The sequence below is a fragment of the Perna viridis genome, chromosome 14, assembly GCF_037379345.1.
Source record: "Perna viridis isolate PV_CMFRI_1.1 ecotype Kerala chromosome 14, ASM3737934v1, whole genome shotgun sequence".
In the NCBI taxonomy this organism is placed as follows: Eukaryota; Metazoa; Mollusca; class Bivalvia; order Mytilida; family Mytilidae; genus Perna; species Perna viridis.
Window position 1 is genome coordinate 34962361 of NC_142458.1, and position 16802 is coordinate 34979162.

The 16802-nt window shown below is 35.5% G+C and overlaps 2 protein-coding genes across 2 annotated transcripts; one reads left to right on the plus strand and one right to left on the minus strand.

The window, feature by feature from the left end:
* Positions 1 to 2394: 2394 nt before the first annotated feature.
* On the minus strand, positions 2395 to 4736 carry LOC148599119 (uncharacterized). Its single transcript, XM_088562395.1, has 3 exons — positions 4604 to 4736; positions 4164 to 4260; positions 2395 to 2774 (listed from the first exon to the last, which is right to left on the minus strand). The coding sequence occupies exons 1-3, from the start codon at positions 4647 to 4649 to the stop codon at positions 2600 to 2602; spliced, it is 318 nt and encodes a 105-aa protein (XP_088418521.1). The 5' UTR covers positions 4650 to 4736; the 3' UTR covers positions 2395 to 2599.
* A 1476-nt stretch (positions 4737 to 6212) lies between these two features.
* Positions 6213 to 16455, plus strand: LOC148599120 (FK506-binding protein 2-like). Its single transcript, XM_088561714.1, has 6 exons — positions 6213 to 6937; positions 10841 to 10903; positions 11394 to 11493; positions 12134 to 12167; positions 14438 to 14508; positions 15988 to 16455. The coding sequence occupies exons 1-6, from the start codon at positions 6776 to 6778 to the stop codon at positions 16167 to 16169; spliced, it is 612 nt and encodes a 203-aa protein (XP_088417840.1). The 5' UTR covers positions 6213 to 6775; the 3' UTR covers positions 16170 to 16455.
* Positions 16456 to 16802: the final 347 nt, after the last annotated feature.

The following is a 16802-nucleotide window of genomic DNA, read 5'->3' on the forward strand; positions in this document are numbered from 1 at the left end:
AGTAAAAAAATTATAAAAAATTCTGCAAAATGTATGTGCGAGCAGTTTTATTTTTCCAAATGGTTTAAAACTATTGACTAAAATGCTTATTTTTTCAATACAACTATCACGTGGGTGACTCATAAATTTCTGTCAAAATTCTTCAAAAATGTCATATTCCAGCATATGAATGAGTGCCCAAACTTTTTGTTTCCATGAGGGTCTATAGCTATCATATAGTGGCTGACATATTAATTTGAGTCAAAATTCTTTAAAAATGTCATATTCTTGCAAAAAAAACGAGAGGGAACACTTTTAATTTCCATGAGGGTCTAAAATTAATGACTGAAATACTAAATATTTCAATATATCTATTATATAGTGGCCGTGACATATTATTTTAAATCAAAATTCTTCAAAATATCATATTTTTGCAAAATGTATGAGTGCAAGCACTTTTGATTTCCACGAGAGTCTAAATTGATAATGACTACAATGATTTTTTTTGTAATATAACTACCATGTGGGTGACTGCGACTTATATATTTCAGTCAAAATTCTACAAAAATGTCATATTCTTTCAAAGTGTATGAGTGCTAACACTTTAAAGTTCCATAAAGGTCTAAAATTTCTGTATAAAGTGTTTAAAATTGTCAATGTATATTGGTACTCTGTATCATACCGGTGTTTAGATCTGCAACCAAAAGAATTCAGTACAAGTTCTTTAAAGTCAGAGGCGTAGCAGGTACGGCAGCCAATATTTTTGTTGGTACTGTATGCCATACATAAAAGTCGGGTCAAACAAATGGAAAAAAATCAAGTTTAAATATAGCAGGGCTTCCTTCCTGTCGTACGAATCGGCAATCACGTACATGTACTGTATGTAATTCAGTCAGAGAAGTAATCTAGAGCTAATGACTGTCAGAATCTGTCAGGAACTCTTCTAACCTACGTATCTGTTCTACCTAGAACAGTTCTTGACAGGAGGGTGTCAGGCCCCATATAACAGAGAGCTTGTTCAAAGCCCTGACAGACCCTGACAAGGTGTGTCGCGGGTCAGAACAGTTTCTGACAGTTTAGAACTATTCTTTGATAGCGAATTCTCACAGGATCGAAGAGAGGTTTGAAGTGATCGCAACTGTACATGTATTTCCATTCCGTGTAATACCCTACCTACATGTATGCCATTCCGTGTAATACCGTAGCTACATGTATTTCCAGTCCGTATAATACCCTAGCTACATGTATTTCCATTCCGTGTAATACCTTAGCTACATGTATCTCCATTCCATGTTATGCCGTATCATCTCCTTGTTATACCTACATATATGTTCATTTTGTGTTATAACCTTGGTCGTTGAAACAGTAGTAAAAACAACCTTTTTTCCGACGCAGTCAGTATTGAGTTCCCATTTACATCACGTGACACTGATGATGCTTAACCGATGGGGCTGACAACCTCGCATTTCATTGGACAAAGGGGATGACAATCATGAAATTAAAGCCTCCAGTGGGGCCTTTTATGTCCGGAATATTTTTAATCAAAAACAGTTTTTGGCTTCCATACATTGGTTAACTTATAATTAATTGATATACGACACTTAGTGCAGTGATCACATTTTTCGCCAAATAAAATCAAAATCGGACTTCGTATTTTAATAATAGACTAATAAAGCGAGAAAAAGCGTCGGCTTTCTTTTTTAAAGATAGTACTTGTTTTGAAATGGAATCTTTAGTTACATCACTAATACTGGTTCCATTCTGTGTAATACCCTAGCTACATGTATCTCCATTCCTTGTTATGCCGTATCATCTCCGTGTTATACCTACATATACGTTCATTTTGTGTTCTACCTTTGGTCGTTGAAACTGTAATGAGACAACCTTTTTTGAATCTATAGTTACAGAAACAATACTGGTTCAGTCTGGTTCTCAAATCAATGGTGGTGACAATTTATACACGTAATTTTGTATTTAACATTTTTGCGCCACATGCAAAACATTTTGATATTCAATTTCTGCAAGATCTTTAATTAATATGTTAAAAACAGTTTATTTTTTTTCAGATTTTAAATGAATCAGTATTTCCGTTTTAAGGCTCCTGTTTTCGAGACTCCCGTGTTTCAATTTAAACTTTCCTGGTTATGTCGATTGAAAATATTTATATTCGGGGCCATGCAGAGGGTACATGTACCAATCAAAGAGTTCCGTAAGTTCATGGCCTTTTGAAGTTGTTCGGGAGTGACTCTATGTTTGCAATGACAACTTTAAACCCCGTTGGATATTTGACTTTTTGATCATGATTTGATCAAACTTCTGAAACAAGCAAAATTGGTATCATCCGCAGTTATCGCTCATAATTAAACGTTATTTATCTCCATTTATATATAAAACAAACAAAGCTTTGGTAAAACCATACATATATAAGATATATTTTCCAAAATTTGTTGAAAAAAAATACATAAATGAGTTTAATATTTAATAACTGCTGAGTATATGTTTATTTGGATATATTTTGAAGTTTATAAATCCCAAATATCAGTATTAAACCATTCTGTAAACACAGTTGATTCTGCTATTTGGACCACAAACATGCATTTATTTCCATGGTTACTAATGGTTAACCCATAATTGACATGCAGGTGCAGTTCTCGTTGGCAGGACAATTTATCCATTCACCATCCGACCCAATCCTACCACATTGTAGCGTTCCGCAACACTGGTAGTGAAATGAGCAGTTGTCACCAGCACAGTGATTATTCCTCTTTAACAGTTCTTTCAGGAAGTTCATAGATCTGTGGAGAGGAAGAAGAATCAAAGAATTAAGTCTTGAAAGTCGCTAATAATCAAATATTTACTGTCACTGACTTTGGTTTACTTTCAACATCCGAAATGGTACAAATGACTTCCGCTAGAATCTTGGTTCCCATAATATTATGCGATGCAAATTTTTGGTCGTTCCCTCCGCTATATAGCCTAGTTGGCTGAATGGTCTAGGGCGCTGGACTTTGTGCAGGCGGTGTTGCCACAGCGGTACGAGTTCGAGTCCCGCGGAGGGAACGACCAAAAAATTGCGCAAATTTGGCACTTCTAACTTCGTTACGAATTTACAGACCTTACTATACGTTTACGTATCTTCCCTGTATCAATTTGATCCGATGGAGCAGTGTAGCGAATGGAGTCGTCACATTCTGAGACGTTTGTATGGTAATATTACATGAATTCAATGATGCTAACCGATCATTTTGTCGTTTAATGTAAGCTTTCCGTTCTAATAAAAGCAAAAAACACGCATAATAGACATGTGTATATGTTTTAATCAAGACTAAAATCTTCAAAGTCGCTAATCGTCCAATATTCACTACCACTGATCTTGGCTTACTTTCAACATCCGAAATTATACAAATGCGATATGCTCAAAAATCGGGTGACTCCCGCTTAAATCTTGGTTCCTTTGATATTATTGCATACTCTTTCATAACCGTTATGACCCGAATGATGGCTATATATATGTATCCTGATAATATATTTGACCTTTAAATAATCAATTGTAACGAACACCTGCGTTTGAATCGGAAATTAAGTAATATTACATAAATTCAATGCTAACTGATCATTTTTTCTTTTAATGTTAACTTCCCGTTCTAATACTTGGAAAAAACACGTATAGACATGTGTATGAGGTACGTTGTGGCGATCTTTGGGTCGCTTAAGTATTGACCAGGGAACCATTTCAGGGAATATCGGGGCGTGCTAATGTATATGACCTATATTGTCTTGTAACGAGCCTCGATGTCTGAATCGGAAACTTGGTAAATAAATGTTCAAAGCTACCCGATCATTTTATGTAAACTTCCCTTTCTCGTACAAGCAAGAAACACAGATGTATGATACTTAAGAGGTACATTCATATCTCGTATGAAGCTAGAACTATGACGCTTAGGCGGTAGACACGTTGAGGATCTGCAGCATTACGTGGCGTATAACTACATATTTATGGAAATCATATGCGAGTATTTAGTACTGAAATTACGAGTGCAAATGTTAAAAAAATCGAAAAAAAGTTTTACCCAATGATTGCTCTCTTTCTCTACAAAACCCTATGGTTGCTCCCTATCTCTATAAAACCCAACGATTGCCCCCTTTACCTATAAAACCCAATGGTTGCTCCCTTTTTTGCCTACCGTGATTCGGTTTCGATTCTTTCATTCGCCTTCTCAAGGTCGTTCAACAAGTCTAGTAGACGTTCCACCTTACCAGTTAAGGTCACTCCAAAGGTCACTGGGATGGAAAAAAAAACATATCTTTACTTCAAAGCATTTCAATTTGAAACACTTCAATATCAAACTAATGTTGCGATACAGTTTTTTTTAATCGAAAATACTTGACTAATTAGCACCATTTGTATTTGTTACAATTGTGGTTTTAATATCATGAATATTAATTTATTATTATTAATATTGTTAACTCGTTATAAAATTCGTCCATATTCATAACAGCTCCCGTTAAAAAAATCCGAAATAAAAAAAAATTCTTAAAAACTAGTTTATCTATTTAAAAATATAGAAATACAATAGTTTACAAGCACAAAATTCATATTTATATATTAAAAAACCCAACTTACTGGTAAAGGTGACTAGACACAAAAATATAACCATGTTAGAATTCATCTTGTTAATCCCACCTGTTCAGTAATTCTTTTTTTCTCTAGAATATTTCCACGACTTTATATATTTACGAGAGCTTGTTGTTTATCAATTAATTTACGATGAAAAGAAAGAGGGTACCAAGGGATTAATTTTCTTCAGAGTGGTGGAATGTCATTGTTTAACTTTTGATCATATAATAATCATGAATACTTTTGAGGTTATGCGGATTGCATCTCGTCGTTTTCATTCAAACATGTTCTAAACATTAAGGTAAAAAGAAAAACCCTCATCACACCCCATATACATCAAGTAATGACTTTGTTTCTAGTATCACCAGAAGATACGATGGATATCTATAAAGTTCAAGATCAATATCAGATCACGGCGAATGTAAGGATCGTGTGTTTCTGTAACAGTTTAGGCCATCTGGTTTACTTACGTTAACTGAAGTGCTATTGACGGAGGCAAGTATCAAGGTCACTAGCACTTTGTTCCATATGCCTAATTCGTAATCCTGTATTTGGACACCTTGGTCCTAACGATGGATTTCATTGTTTGACATACATGTGTTTCGTATGTTTCCAGTTACAATAGTTCATTTGTTTTGTTACGGATGTTCTATAGAAAAGGGGGAATATATTTTAAGGAATGGTAAATGAATTCCATTTTCTCTCAAATTTCTGTTTCAAGGGCGTCAAACGAGAGGAACCTGAAAAGATGACAAAAGAAAACGAGTTACGGAAAACCTGACCGCAAACCATAGTGGTGCACCGTGTTGGTAAAGATGCCACGTTCCTCGCACGTTAAAGAACCCTATTTTGGTATTCTCCCGAAGTAGGAACCATAGGGCTCCGCCACAGGAGGCTAAATTGCCCGACCCTACCCACCTCTCCCTATTTCTAGTGGCAATCAAAATTTGTCGACCCCATTGTCCTTGTGTCCATCCCTTTTTCATTTCATCATCATTTCATGTTCATTTAATCATTAATTTCATGTTCATCGTCTGAATATAGCTGAAATATTGCTGCTCGGAAGTTAAACCCCAACAAACAAAACAAACCCCCCCCCAAAAAAAAACAAAAAAAAAACAAAAAAAAAACACACACACACACACAAACAAACAAACAACAAAAACAATATATCCAAACAACAAACAACGAAAAACAATATATTCAAACAACAAAAACAATGTATCCAAACAAAAAGACCCAAACTAACGATTTAAAACAAACATATTAGTAACCCCCCCCCAAAAAAAAACAAAAAAAAACAAAAAAAAAAACAAAAAAACATACAACAATTAGAAATAAAACAAATCACACGCAAAAACAAAACCAAAAATAAATCAAGAGGACACAGCACAATTCATAATAACACATGTGAATTGCACTCAGCACAGTGAATCCTTGTGTGAAACCAGGAAAGAGGATGACCTTGAAGTGACCTTAAGTGACTAAGGTACTTGAAGACACATACTGTATAAGTTTGCGCTTCACAATTGTTTTTGAAGCATATTATATTATTAATAATAAAAAATTAGTAATAATATATTTTAGTAAGGTGTCACATATCCGTCTACAGAGAATAGAATACTTTATGTAAAATCAATAAAATACGTAGTTAAAAAAGGACAAATACCCAGCCATACATGGCTTATGAGACATTGTAAACTTAATTAAAATAGAACTTTGTAATGTACAGATAGAAATAAGGTATAAAAAAACTGCATCACCTTACCGTTGTAAAGGGGTAGCTTCTAAATAAAATATATATAAGTAAGTAAAAAAACACCAGATATTTTAGTTAAATTAACATAAAAAAGTTCAAATAAAATGAAATGAAAAAAAAAGTAGTGCAAGTTAGTGCATGTTATCGTTTTCCTCCATTAAGGGCATTAGGGGCTCCCCTTCATACAGACATGTAATTATAATGTTTGTACAGACATATGGTACACTTTTTATAACTTTAATTGAACCAAACAGTTGTTATGTGAATCCTTGTTATTTGAAATAGGAAGTGTCACTGCGTTCCAGTTGATTGAACATCTGATAGATAGTTTTACATAAAAGGTATACCCGGAAATTTCAGAAAGTCATAAAAGATAAGGACAGATTCGAACCCAATTTGTAAATTTTTTGGCTAACACGATGAATAGACAACTTACATTTCTAGCTTTAATTGTGACATGTATTTGTGCCACTCATGGTCAGTTCCAGAAAATGTTCGGTCAACAGACCGTACTAGATGGCCAGAAAGGACATGGTGATGGGAAAATTCTTATTAAAAGTGAATTAGACATCCAGATAACGGTAAGCTATTACTTATTGTATTTTGAACAAAGTCGCTACAATAAAGGAACCGGAAGGGTTTCATAACAGCTGCTAAACTTGGTGGTACCATTCAAAGCCAACTTTTATGCCATGCTTTGTCTTAGATTTTAAATTTCCCTTTTAACCTTTTCTGGACCTGATCTGGTGTTAATTATCCCTTCCTACATTTCCGATTTTTATTTACACTTAACGCTAGTCGAAGTCAGTGATTACTTAAACACTGAATCTAAGTATCCCGTTCCTATTTTAAAAGACTTCTAGCACCGGTTTTGCTAAACAAGTCGTGTATCTTAGATTTAGGTTTAATATTTTAGAAATTATATTTAACAAGAAGAATAAAATTTCTATGTACCGAATACACATGTGCTAGTAGGGAAAAAAAAAGAAAGTATAATAAACTGGGATGTACATATACGTGAAACAGTTGTATACTAGTACTTAACATGCATGTATTGTCTCTAATGCGCGTACGGCTATAGCTAGACCACATAAACAGACTCAATTTGTCATCCGGTAATTGCGCTTTCGAGATAAAATGGCAATTTGTAAGAGTTATCGTCCTTGATTTGATTTTGTTGATTATCTATGATTTTCACAAAAGTAAAAGGGTTATCGTGTTCATAGAATATAGCATGACCGAATTTTTTTTTTGTTCAGTGGGTTTTTCTTCCTCATGAATCTTCTCATACCATAGGATATATTTGAATTTTATATGGACTAAACTAAGTACCTAATAGCATATTCACAATTTCAGTTATGATAGTTAAAATATAACACATGATATTTGTTTACAATGATTACCAATTTTACGTATCACAAATGTACACAGGACGGAAGTGGATTAAAGCCTCGGGGTTTTTTGCAGATATCATCGAAAGTGCCAGAGGATTCATGTAAACATCTTGTAAAACGGTGCTTTTCATTCATAATTTTTGTTCAAAATTCTAATGATTTAAATAATTATAGCTAATAATAGACCTTTAAGACTTTTATCAAGTAAAATACCACAAAATATTCTGAGATATGATTTGACCCGATGATTCCAGAATTTAAATGATGTCAACTGCGTCAATTGGTATTTTTTTCATAGAGCAATGGATTCTTTACGTAGTTGTAGAAACGTCATGACATTTTTTATTTTATTTACACATTTGAGAAATTTTACATCTGTTATTTATCAACAAGAAAAACATTTTTACCTTCGCTAGTGAGACGAAAAAAGTGCTTTTGCAAATTGATACCGTTTTCCTTTTTCGTCTACACTGGATGTGACATTTTAGGACCAACTCGGCGGTTGAACAGGAAAGCAGAAAAGCGGAGGATGCCTGCCCTATAAGTGCACTTACTACATGCTCCCAGTTTTTATTGGAGTGCAGGTGGCACATTTACTTTTGTTTCTTTGTATCTGCTATTATTTCATGTTCTTTGTTGTGTGTGTCTGTTTTCCCTGTACATTTTTGTTATCTCTGGGATGTATTCTTTTGATTTCAGCTCGAATTTTGGTTACCTTGATATCTCCAGATTTTTTGCATCATTGTAATTGTGAAAATGAAAACAATTAACGTTGACGGTCCAGTATTCCGAAGGCCCAATAGTACGAAGGTTCAGTACTTAGTCCGGAGGCCCAATAGTATGAAGGTTCATTAGTCCGGAGACCCAATAGTCAGAGTTCCACTAGTCCGTCCGAAGCTAGTACGCAGCGGTATTTTGGTTACATCCTCAATCCCGGCCTTTGTCGTACGGCATTTAAAATGGCTATTCCCCGCGAATATGCAGCATTTATATATACAAGATACCAGACATACGCCGGTTTTGCACGGTTAATATATATTTACGTATAATATATAAGTGTATGCTGTTATCATCCATAAGGAGCAAAACTCACTAGCAGAAGGTGTAAAATACTTATAAAGACTTCTAATTGTAGAAACAGGCGGACAGATTCAAAACGAAAGGCAGCGCTTTGTAGTAAATGATACACTTCAATGCATAAATCATACTTATTGACTATTTTCTATTGTATTTGCGTTAAAAGTTTTAGGTACAATTTGCTTAATATCTCACTGTACACCAGTGAACACTGAGAAGCCTTTAAAAAAAAAGCCAATAATAACGTGACTTTAAGTCTTAGATAACCAACGGAAGTAAACAATTATTGTATGAAGATATATGTAGATATTTTCATATTTTTTGCATGGCCCGAGAATATTTTTTCATTAGATTACTCGTTAATTTATGTTATTAGTTTTTGAATATCTCATACCATTTGAACATTTGTGTAAGGGGTCCAAGGGAGCAAACACTATTATTATTTGTTATAAGAGCATTATGAAATGTATACACGAGTACACTCATTTGCGGTTTCTCTCATATATAGGGGTCCAAAGTGGTCCATACCATTACATATTTCACCCCGGTGCTATTGTTTGACATATTCACCACATTCATTCTCTTGAATATGTACTGTTCCAAATGGTGATCCAAAAGACAATATATTTTTTCATTATTTTCTTGCAGAATAAGTTTTTACTAACACACAGAAGTAAAACCTATTACATCAATTGAATTACAAAATGTTATGCAATTTGTGTAAATGATTGATTTTTGGGGTTTTATGCCTGAGCAACATTATTATTAAGGCGATCATTATGTGCATTAAACCAGTTGTTATGTTCTTAATATGAACTGTAAGACCCTATGTTTAACTGTGTAAAAAACTAATACTATTATTGTGTTCACACTTACCCCAAGTCTGTAAGACCCTATGCTTTAGTGTGTCAAAAACTAATATTGTGTTCACACCTACTCCAAGTCTGTAAGACCCTATGTTTAAGTGTGTCGAGAACTAATATTATGTTCACAAGTCCAAGTCTATTGTGTTCACACTTACTAATATTGTGTTCACACTTACTCCAAGTCTATTGTATTCACACTTACTCCAAGTCTATTGTGTTCACACTTATTGTATTCACACTTACTCCAAGTCTATTGTGTTCACACTTACTCCAAGTGAACATAGTTTAACAAGTATTTGATTCTTAGGAGTGAATTTTAAAATAAATATCAAAGCCCCATAACATTTCATCAATTAATGTGCAGATCTGAAAAGAACATATCAACGGTTAGCATATTTTCTTTTACACACGTATGCAAGTTTCAGGTAAACTTGCACATGTGCAATTGTGTTCACGTACATGAATTTCCGTCATGAAAGCAAGGGTTAAGAAGTATACTTTTATCCACGGAAAGGGACTGGATTTTGCAGGTAATGGATTCGAGTAGATAGACATAAAAATGTTCACTTAATCTGAAATTACTATGCCGTCTCTAAGGTCAGAATTGCAATTAATCTCCTTGTGTCATAATAATGCTTAACAGAAATAACAAGATACGTTCCGAATCTATAAATGTCACGGTGCTCTACATAGAAATGAAGCAATTTCTAAAAAGTCGATTTTTTTGCCGAATAACCAAAGTGGGCGAATATCAAGGTCTCAGTAAATGTTTAAAAGCAAAATCAGTGTGCGACATTAAATTCAGGACAGTATATTCCTGAATGTTAATTGTGAGTAGGCATGACTATTACTTTCACGTGACTTAATGTTTTTACCTAGTATATAGTTGCTGTAATAATAACATTTCTGGGTGAATTTGTTTCTTTTAAACTCGTGATTTTAGTGTATAAATTTGACAAAAATTGTTGAGTGATTATTTATTTAGAGCGCGGGATATATTCCGGACCTTCGGACTATCGAACCTTCGGAATAATGTCAGGGAGAGTTAGTCCCAGACCTCTTTGTTCGTGCATATGATCGAAATTTAACAGAAACTGACCAAACAATCAGACTTTTAATATATTTTTCATTTTGCATCTCTTTTCAGTATAAACCAGATGATTGTGGAAAGATGACAAAGAACGGCGACACGATATCCCTGGAGTATGACGTATGCTCATTTCTTTTTAGCGTAACAGTTTCACCGAACGTCACGTCAGATTATGACGTAGGTTTACATGGCGTTCAAGAAATAAAAATGTTTTTAAAACTACCGAAGAACCCATTGATCGATGTAAAACATTTACATTCAAAACTTCTCTCAAGAAAAACGCCTAAATGTTCTGATTTCAAAAGACCAAGGAGGCGAATGAATGAAGAACATTTGTAAATGAAAAATGTCATGAGGTTAAGTGGAAACAAAAAAAAAAAATACCCCCCCCCCCCGACACTAAAACCCACAAACCCACGCTCCCTTCACAACTTGCTGAAATGATTTTTTATTTTGTAGCCATTATTAATAACGCCTAAGATTGTAATTTTATTTACCCTGTTTTTTATGACTTTAAAACAAAACATCCAGCTTTATAATACAAGCAGCTCATGAACGATGCTTCAAATGTAGAGAAAAAATATGCAATTATTAAAATGACGTTTTTCAGGCTTATGTAAACGATGAACACAAAGAATCCTCGAAGGAAATGGACGGAGTTCCTCCAGGGTTATTGGAGTTTACCATTGGGAAACGGATGGTTGTTCATGGTAGGTAGCTCTACTGTTTTAACATTTCAGTTTAATTGTTCACTCCTTAAACTTTTACATGTTTCCACATTTTATTCTAAAAGTCTCGTTATCAATTTATTTGTTTCATCCGGAATTTAAACCGAAGATCGTTCAGCTTGCTAGTTTCGGATTCCACAATGGAATGCAAATATGTGGTCATAGGCATTCTAGTTCGTAATACAATGTACAAATATAGAAATAGTTAAATGCCAGCCACATTTTTATCATCATATTTACATATGAGAGGAGTTTGTTGATAAGATCACCGTACTTGTTTTAAAACCAACACCTCAACTTCTTATTCTTTTTATATAGAAGTTTGGACCCATTCTGATGAATTCATGGGGGTCATGACGTGACCTTCCAGCCCGAGATGAAGTTTATACGCTTTATAGAATGTCAAATACTAAACCTTTATTGAATAGACCCTTTTCTGGTAAACTGATGAACATGCGCAATATACACTTCCGCGAGGTAGGGCTTGGGTAGAACAAAAGCATTTTCCTCGTGGAGGTGTAAATTAAGCACACTATGCGCATGCTCATCGACTACCCCACAGTTAGCACAAAAGTGTATATTACATTAAAATATATATGATAGATCCTTGTTTATTCTGTAGGTCTTGATTTGGGTGTCGTCGACATGTGTGTTGGGTAAGTAGATATTAATATCACCAACTTAGGTCAGTCAGTTTATCGATAACCTAGGCCAGTCAGTTAATCGATAACCTAGGCGAGCCAGCCTCTCTATAAAAAAAAAAACTACTGTGATTTTTCCATTGAAGAACTTGTAGCAGGTATTCCTGTGTAGTACCACCCTATCATGTGCTAATGCCATCTTGACCTTCAAACGCACAATAATGAATACAACATGTTTGTTTAAAGCAAATAAAAAAGCCGCAGATAATGTGATCGTTATAATCGTTGGTCAGGGTAGGGTTGTACAGGGTAATGTTTGACAAAGTAGGGTGAGATAGGGTATAATGTTGGACAAAGTAGGGTCAGATAGGATATAAGGTTGGACAAGGTAGGATGAGATAGGGTATAATGTTGGACAAGGTAGGGTAAGATAGGGTATAATGCGGTCAAGGTAGGGTGAGATAGGGTATAATGTTGGTTTGTTTGTTTGTTTGTTGGGCCCCGTGCAGGTCCGGGTGTCAAAAGAATAGGCCTGCAGCAGCGCTAAGCTTGTCGTAAAAGGCGACTAAATAGTGCTCAGAACCCACGTTCCTCGCACGTTAAAGAACCCTACTGTGGTATTCTCCCGGAGTAGGAACCACAGGAGGCTTAATTGCCCGACCCTACCCACCTCTCCCTATTTCCAGTGGCAATCAAAATTTGTCGATCCCATTGTCCTTGTGTCCCATCCCTTTTTCATTTCATCATCATTTCATGTTCATTTTATCATCAATTTCATGTTCATCGTCTGAATATAGCTCAAATATTGCTGCTCGGACGTTAAACCCCAACAAAGTTTTGTCCCATCCCTTTTTCATTTCTTCATCATTTCATGTTCATTTTATCATCAATTTCATGTTCATCGTCTGAATATAGCTCAAAAATTCCTGCTCGGACGTTAAACCCCAACAAACTTTGTTGGGGTTTAACGTCCGAGCAGCAATATGATGATGAAATGAAAAAGGGATGGGACACAAGGACAATGGGATCGACAAATTTTGATTGCCACTGGAAATAGGGAGAGGTGGGTAATGTCGGGCAATTCAGCCTCCTGTGGCGGAGCCCTGTGGTTCCTACTCCGGGAGAATACCACAGTAGGGTTCTTTAACGTAGGAGGAACGTGGCATCTTTCCCAACACGGTGCACCACTATGGTTTGCGGTCAGGTTTTCCGTATTATAGCCTGACAAACCCAGCATGTAACACGCCAGGGATACCCCATTCCACCACCTGGGGCACACATCCCAGTTGCTCTGTGGGCAGAGTGCCCTAGCCCCCGACTACGATTCTGAGCACTATTTAGTCGCCTTTTACGACAAGCTTAGCGCTGCTGCAGGCCTACTCTTTTAACACCCGGACCTGCACGGGGTAGGTATAATGTTGGACAAGGCAGGGTGAGATAGGGTATAATGTTGGACAAAATGGGGTGAGATAGGATATAAGGTTGCACAAGGTAGGGTGAGATAGGGTATAATGTTGGACAAGGTAGGGTAAGATAGGGTATAATGTTGGACAAGGTAGGGTGAGATAGGGTATAATGATGGACAAAGTAGGGTGAGATAGGGTATAATGTTGGACAAGGTAGGGTGAGATACTGTATAATGATGGACAAAGTAGGGTGAGATAGGGTATAATGTTGCGCAAAGTAGGGTTAGATAGGGTATAATGTTGGACAAGGTAGGATGAGATAGGGTATAATGTTGGACAAGGTAGGGTGAGATAGGGTATAATGTTGGACAAGGCAGGGTGAGATAGGGTATAATGTTGGACACGGTAGGGTGAGATAGATTATAATGTTGGACAAAGTAGGGTGAGATAGGATATAATGTTTTACCATATATACTACTCCTTTCGCCTAGTCCTATTCGCCCCTGACAAAGGCCGTAAGGCCAAAATTTAAAAAAAATGTAGGCCTTCTTTTCTTTTCTTATCACGTTTTTTTTTGTACTATTTCCATTTTTCCTTTTAAACGTGTCTCATTTTACTTGTTTATCATTCTTATCCACGCCATAACTTTTATTATTATTTTAGTAGTTTTGTTCATATTTTGTTAAAAATCGGCGAGAGTCTGATATAGAACGTTGCTCATCAAAAGAAAAGAAAAAGGTCATGTAAAGAATAACCTAGTTTCTGAGTATGATTAGAATGGATATTTTGGAACAATTACCTTATTTCGTGATGGTGCAAACTCTTATTGAAACGCAATAGTTATCGTGTGATGAATGAGCATGATGTATTTCATTTCAGAGAGAAAAGAACAATAAAGATTCCACCACAGCTAGCTTGGGGAGAAAAGGGCATTCCAGGGATAGTACCAGGTAAGATAGCCTGGGGAGAAAAAGGCATTCCAGGGATAGTACCAAGTAAGATAGCCTGGGGAAGAAATACATTTCAAGGACAGTACTAGGTAGGTGATATTCCATCACAGCTAGCCTGTTGATACAAAGGTATCCAGGGATAGTACCAGGTAGGTAAGATTCCACCACAGCTAGCCTGGGAAGAAAAGGGCATTCAAGGGATAGTACTAGGTAAGATAAACATTATATATTGTATAACTATTCATAACTAGAAAAAAAATTGAGCAAAATTCACTAATTAAGTAGTAGTCTTATTATAAATTAGACAGAAGGTGATTCATGCATGTCAAAAACCCACCATCTTGTTCAGAAACAGTTACTGATCACGTAACCAGTCTTAGTTTTTCATTTGGTTGTTTCGCTTTTGTGATAGATTGTACGTGACATTGTCACTTTGCAAGAGTTATCGTTGTTGATTCGATTTCGTTTGTTTGATTTTACTGGGAGATGAATGTATGATTTTCTAAAAAGTGCAATTTTAATGCAGTAATGATTATCATTTTGTGAAAGTTTGTCATATGCAAACTGAAAAAGCGTCGTATGTTTGGTGGGAATTTCTTCACTATGAGTCACTTAACAATTTGCAGTTTCTGAATTTTATGTGGATTGTTATTTAATACCCCAACACCACCATTTGATGATATGCATCTTTTAACCTTCGATTGATTTGAATATAAGTAATGCTACTTTCCAATTCTACTTATATAAGTGTTACATACAAATGTTTGTGAGTTACATTTGTAATTAACATTTGTATAAAGTAACATTTGTATGTAGGCAACACTTGTGAGTAACATTTTTGAGTAACACTTATGGGCGGCAACTCCTTTTATGAGTAAGGTCTCACTAACCACTTCCAGGCATAATCGTCACCCCCAATATAATACCAAAAACACACTGGACCTAGATCTATACATTTTAAGAGCATACTCTGTATGTATGGTGATAGAAGGTAGTTGAGATAAAGCTTAGATTGTGTGTGCTTTAAAGTCATATTTGTAATTTACTAGAAAAGTGAAGTTAATATTGTTTACATATGTGTGTAATTTGCTTCCATGCTGACGGTTAGCAGAAAAAGAAAATAATGGTGATTTTTAAGTATTATTTATTTAAGTCAATCTTCCATCACCTTACCATTAGCATAATGATTTTGAAAGCCTTATTTTCAAATCTTCGCAATTGTATGCAACTTTAAGATGTCATTTATCCTGGGAATTCACAGTGAAACTAATTGAAAATTACATTTTTAACATGTAAAGTACTAGGAACCTTAGAAGTGATTAGTGAGACCTAGTGCTACTTGATAGTGTTACTCACAAGTGTTCATTACAGAATATTACTTACAAGTGCTACATTATACTTACAAACATTTGTAAGTCACATTTGTAACAAACACTTATAAGTAACATCTATTAAATTTTCCTTATTTATTTTTTTCAGCTAATGCAGTGGCACGATTTGAAATAGAATTAGTAAAAATAGAGGACCAGTCTTGGGCTGACTGGTATGTCGAATGGATTCAGATTGTATGTGCCATTTGTTTCGCTGCTGGTGCTATTGCATTACTCTGTGAAAACATCCGAGAGAAAAGGGCATCCCGAAAGTCCCGAAAGTCATCGTGATTGTCTGATATGATCAAAAACCATTATAACTGTTACCATAGAGACTATTCAGTCATCTACAACACACGCAAAAGGACATTTATTTTGTGTAATGCATTGGCGGATCCAGAGGGGGCGCCGGGGTTGGCATCCCCTTTAATTGGAAAATTTGAAATTTTCATGTGTAAAATTGACAAAAAATGGCAAATGATGTCCTAGTACTTCTGAGGAACCCCCGGCTGGCACCCCTCCTTTTCAATGTGTCTGGATCCGCCCCTGTAATGAATTTACTTCTAGTATTAGTGATTTGGTGAAAAAAATTGTTTTGTAAAATGGTTCATAAGTTTGTTTGCATAGTTATAAGATACTTTTATATGCTTCAAAATCCGAAGCATTGGTCTCAAGTGCCAAAACTACTTTTGCAATTCCAGAACGTAGGCAGCCATATTGGCTTCACTGACAACACGGTGGATCAAATAGAGGTCACTTTGGTGACGTTCGCCAAACGAAACTAGAGGCTGTAAAGAGCCTGAATCGCTTGTACCTGGATTGATAAGCTACATTCTATTTTTGTAAAAGCGGCCACGTCTTTCTTGGTTTAAATTCTGAAGGGAAATCAATCTTGTAGTTAATCTTAAAAAGACTCGGTGTTAA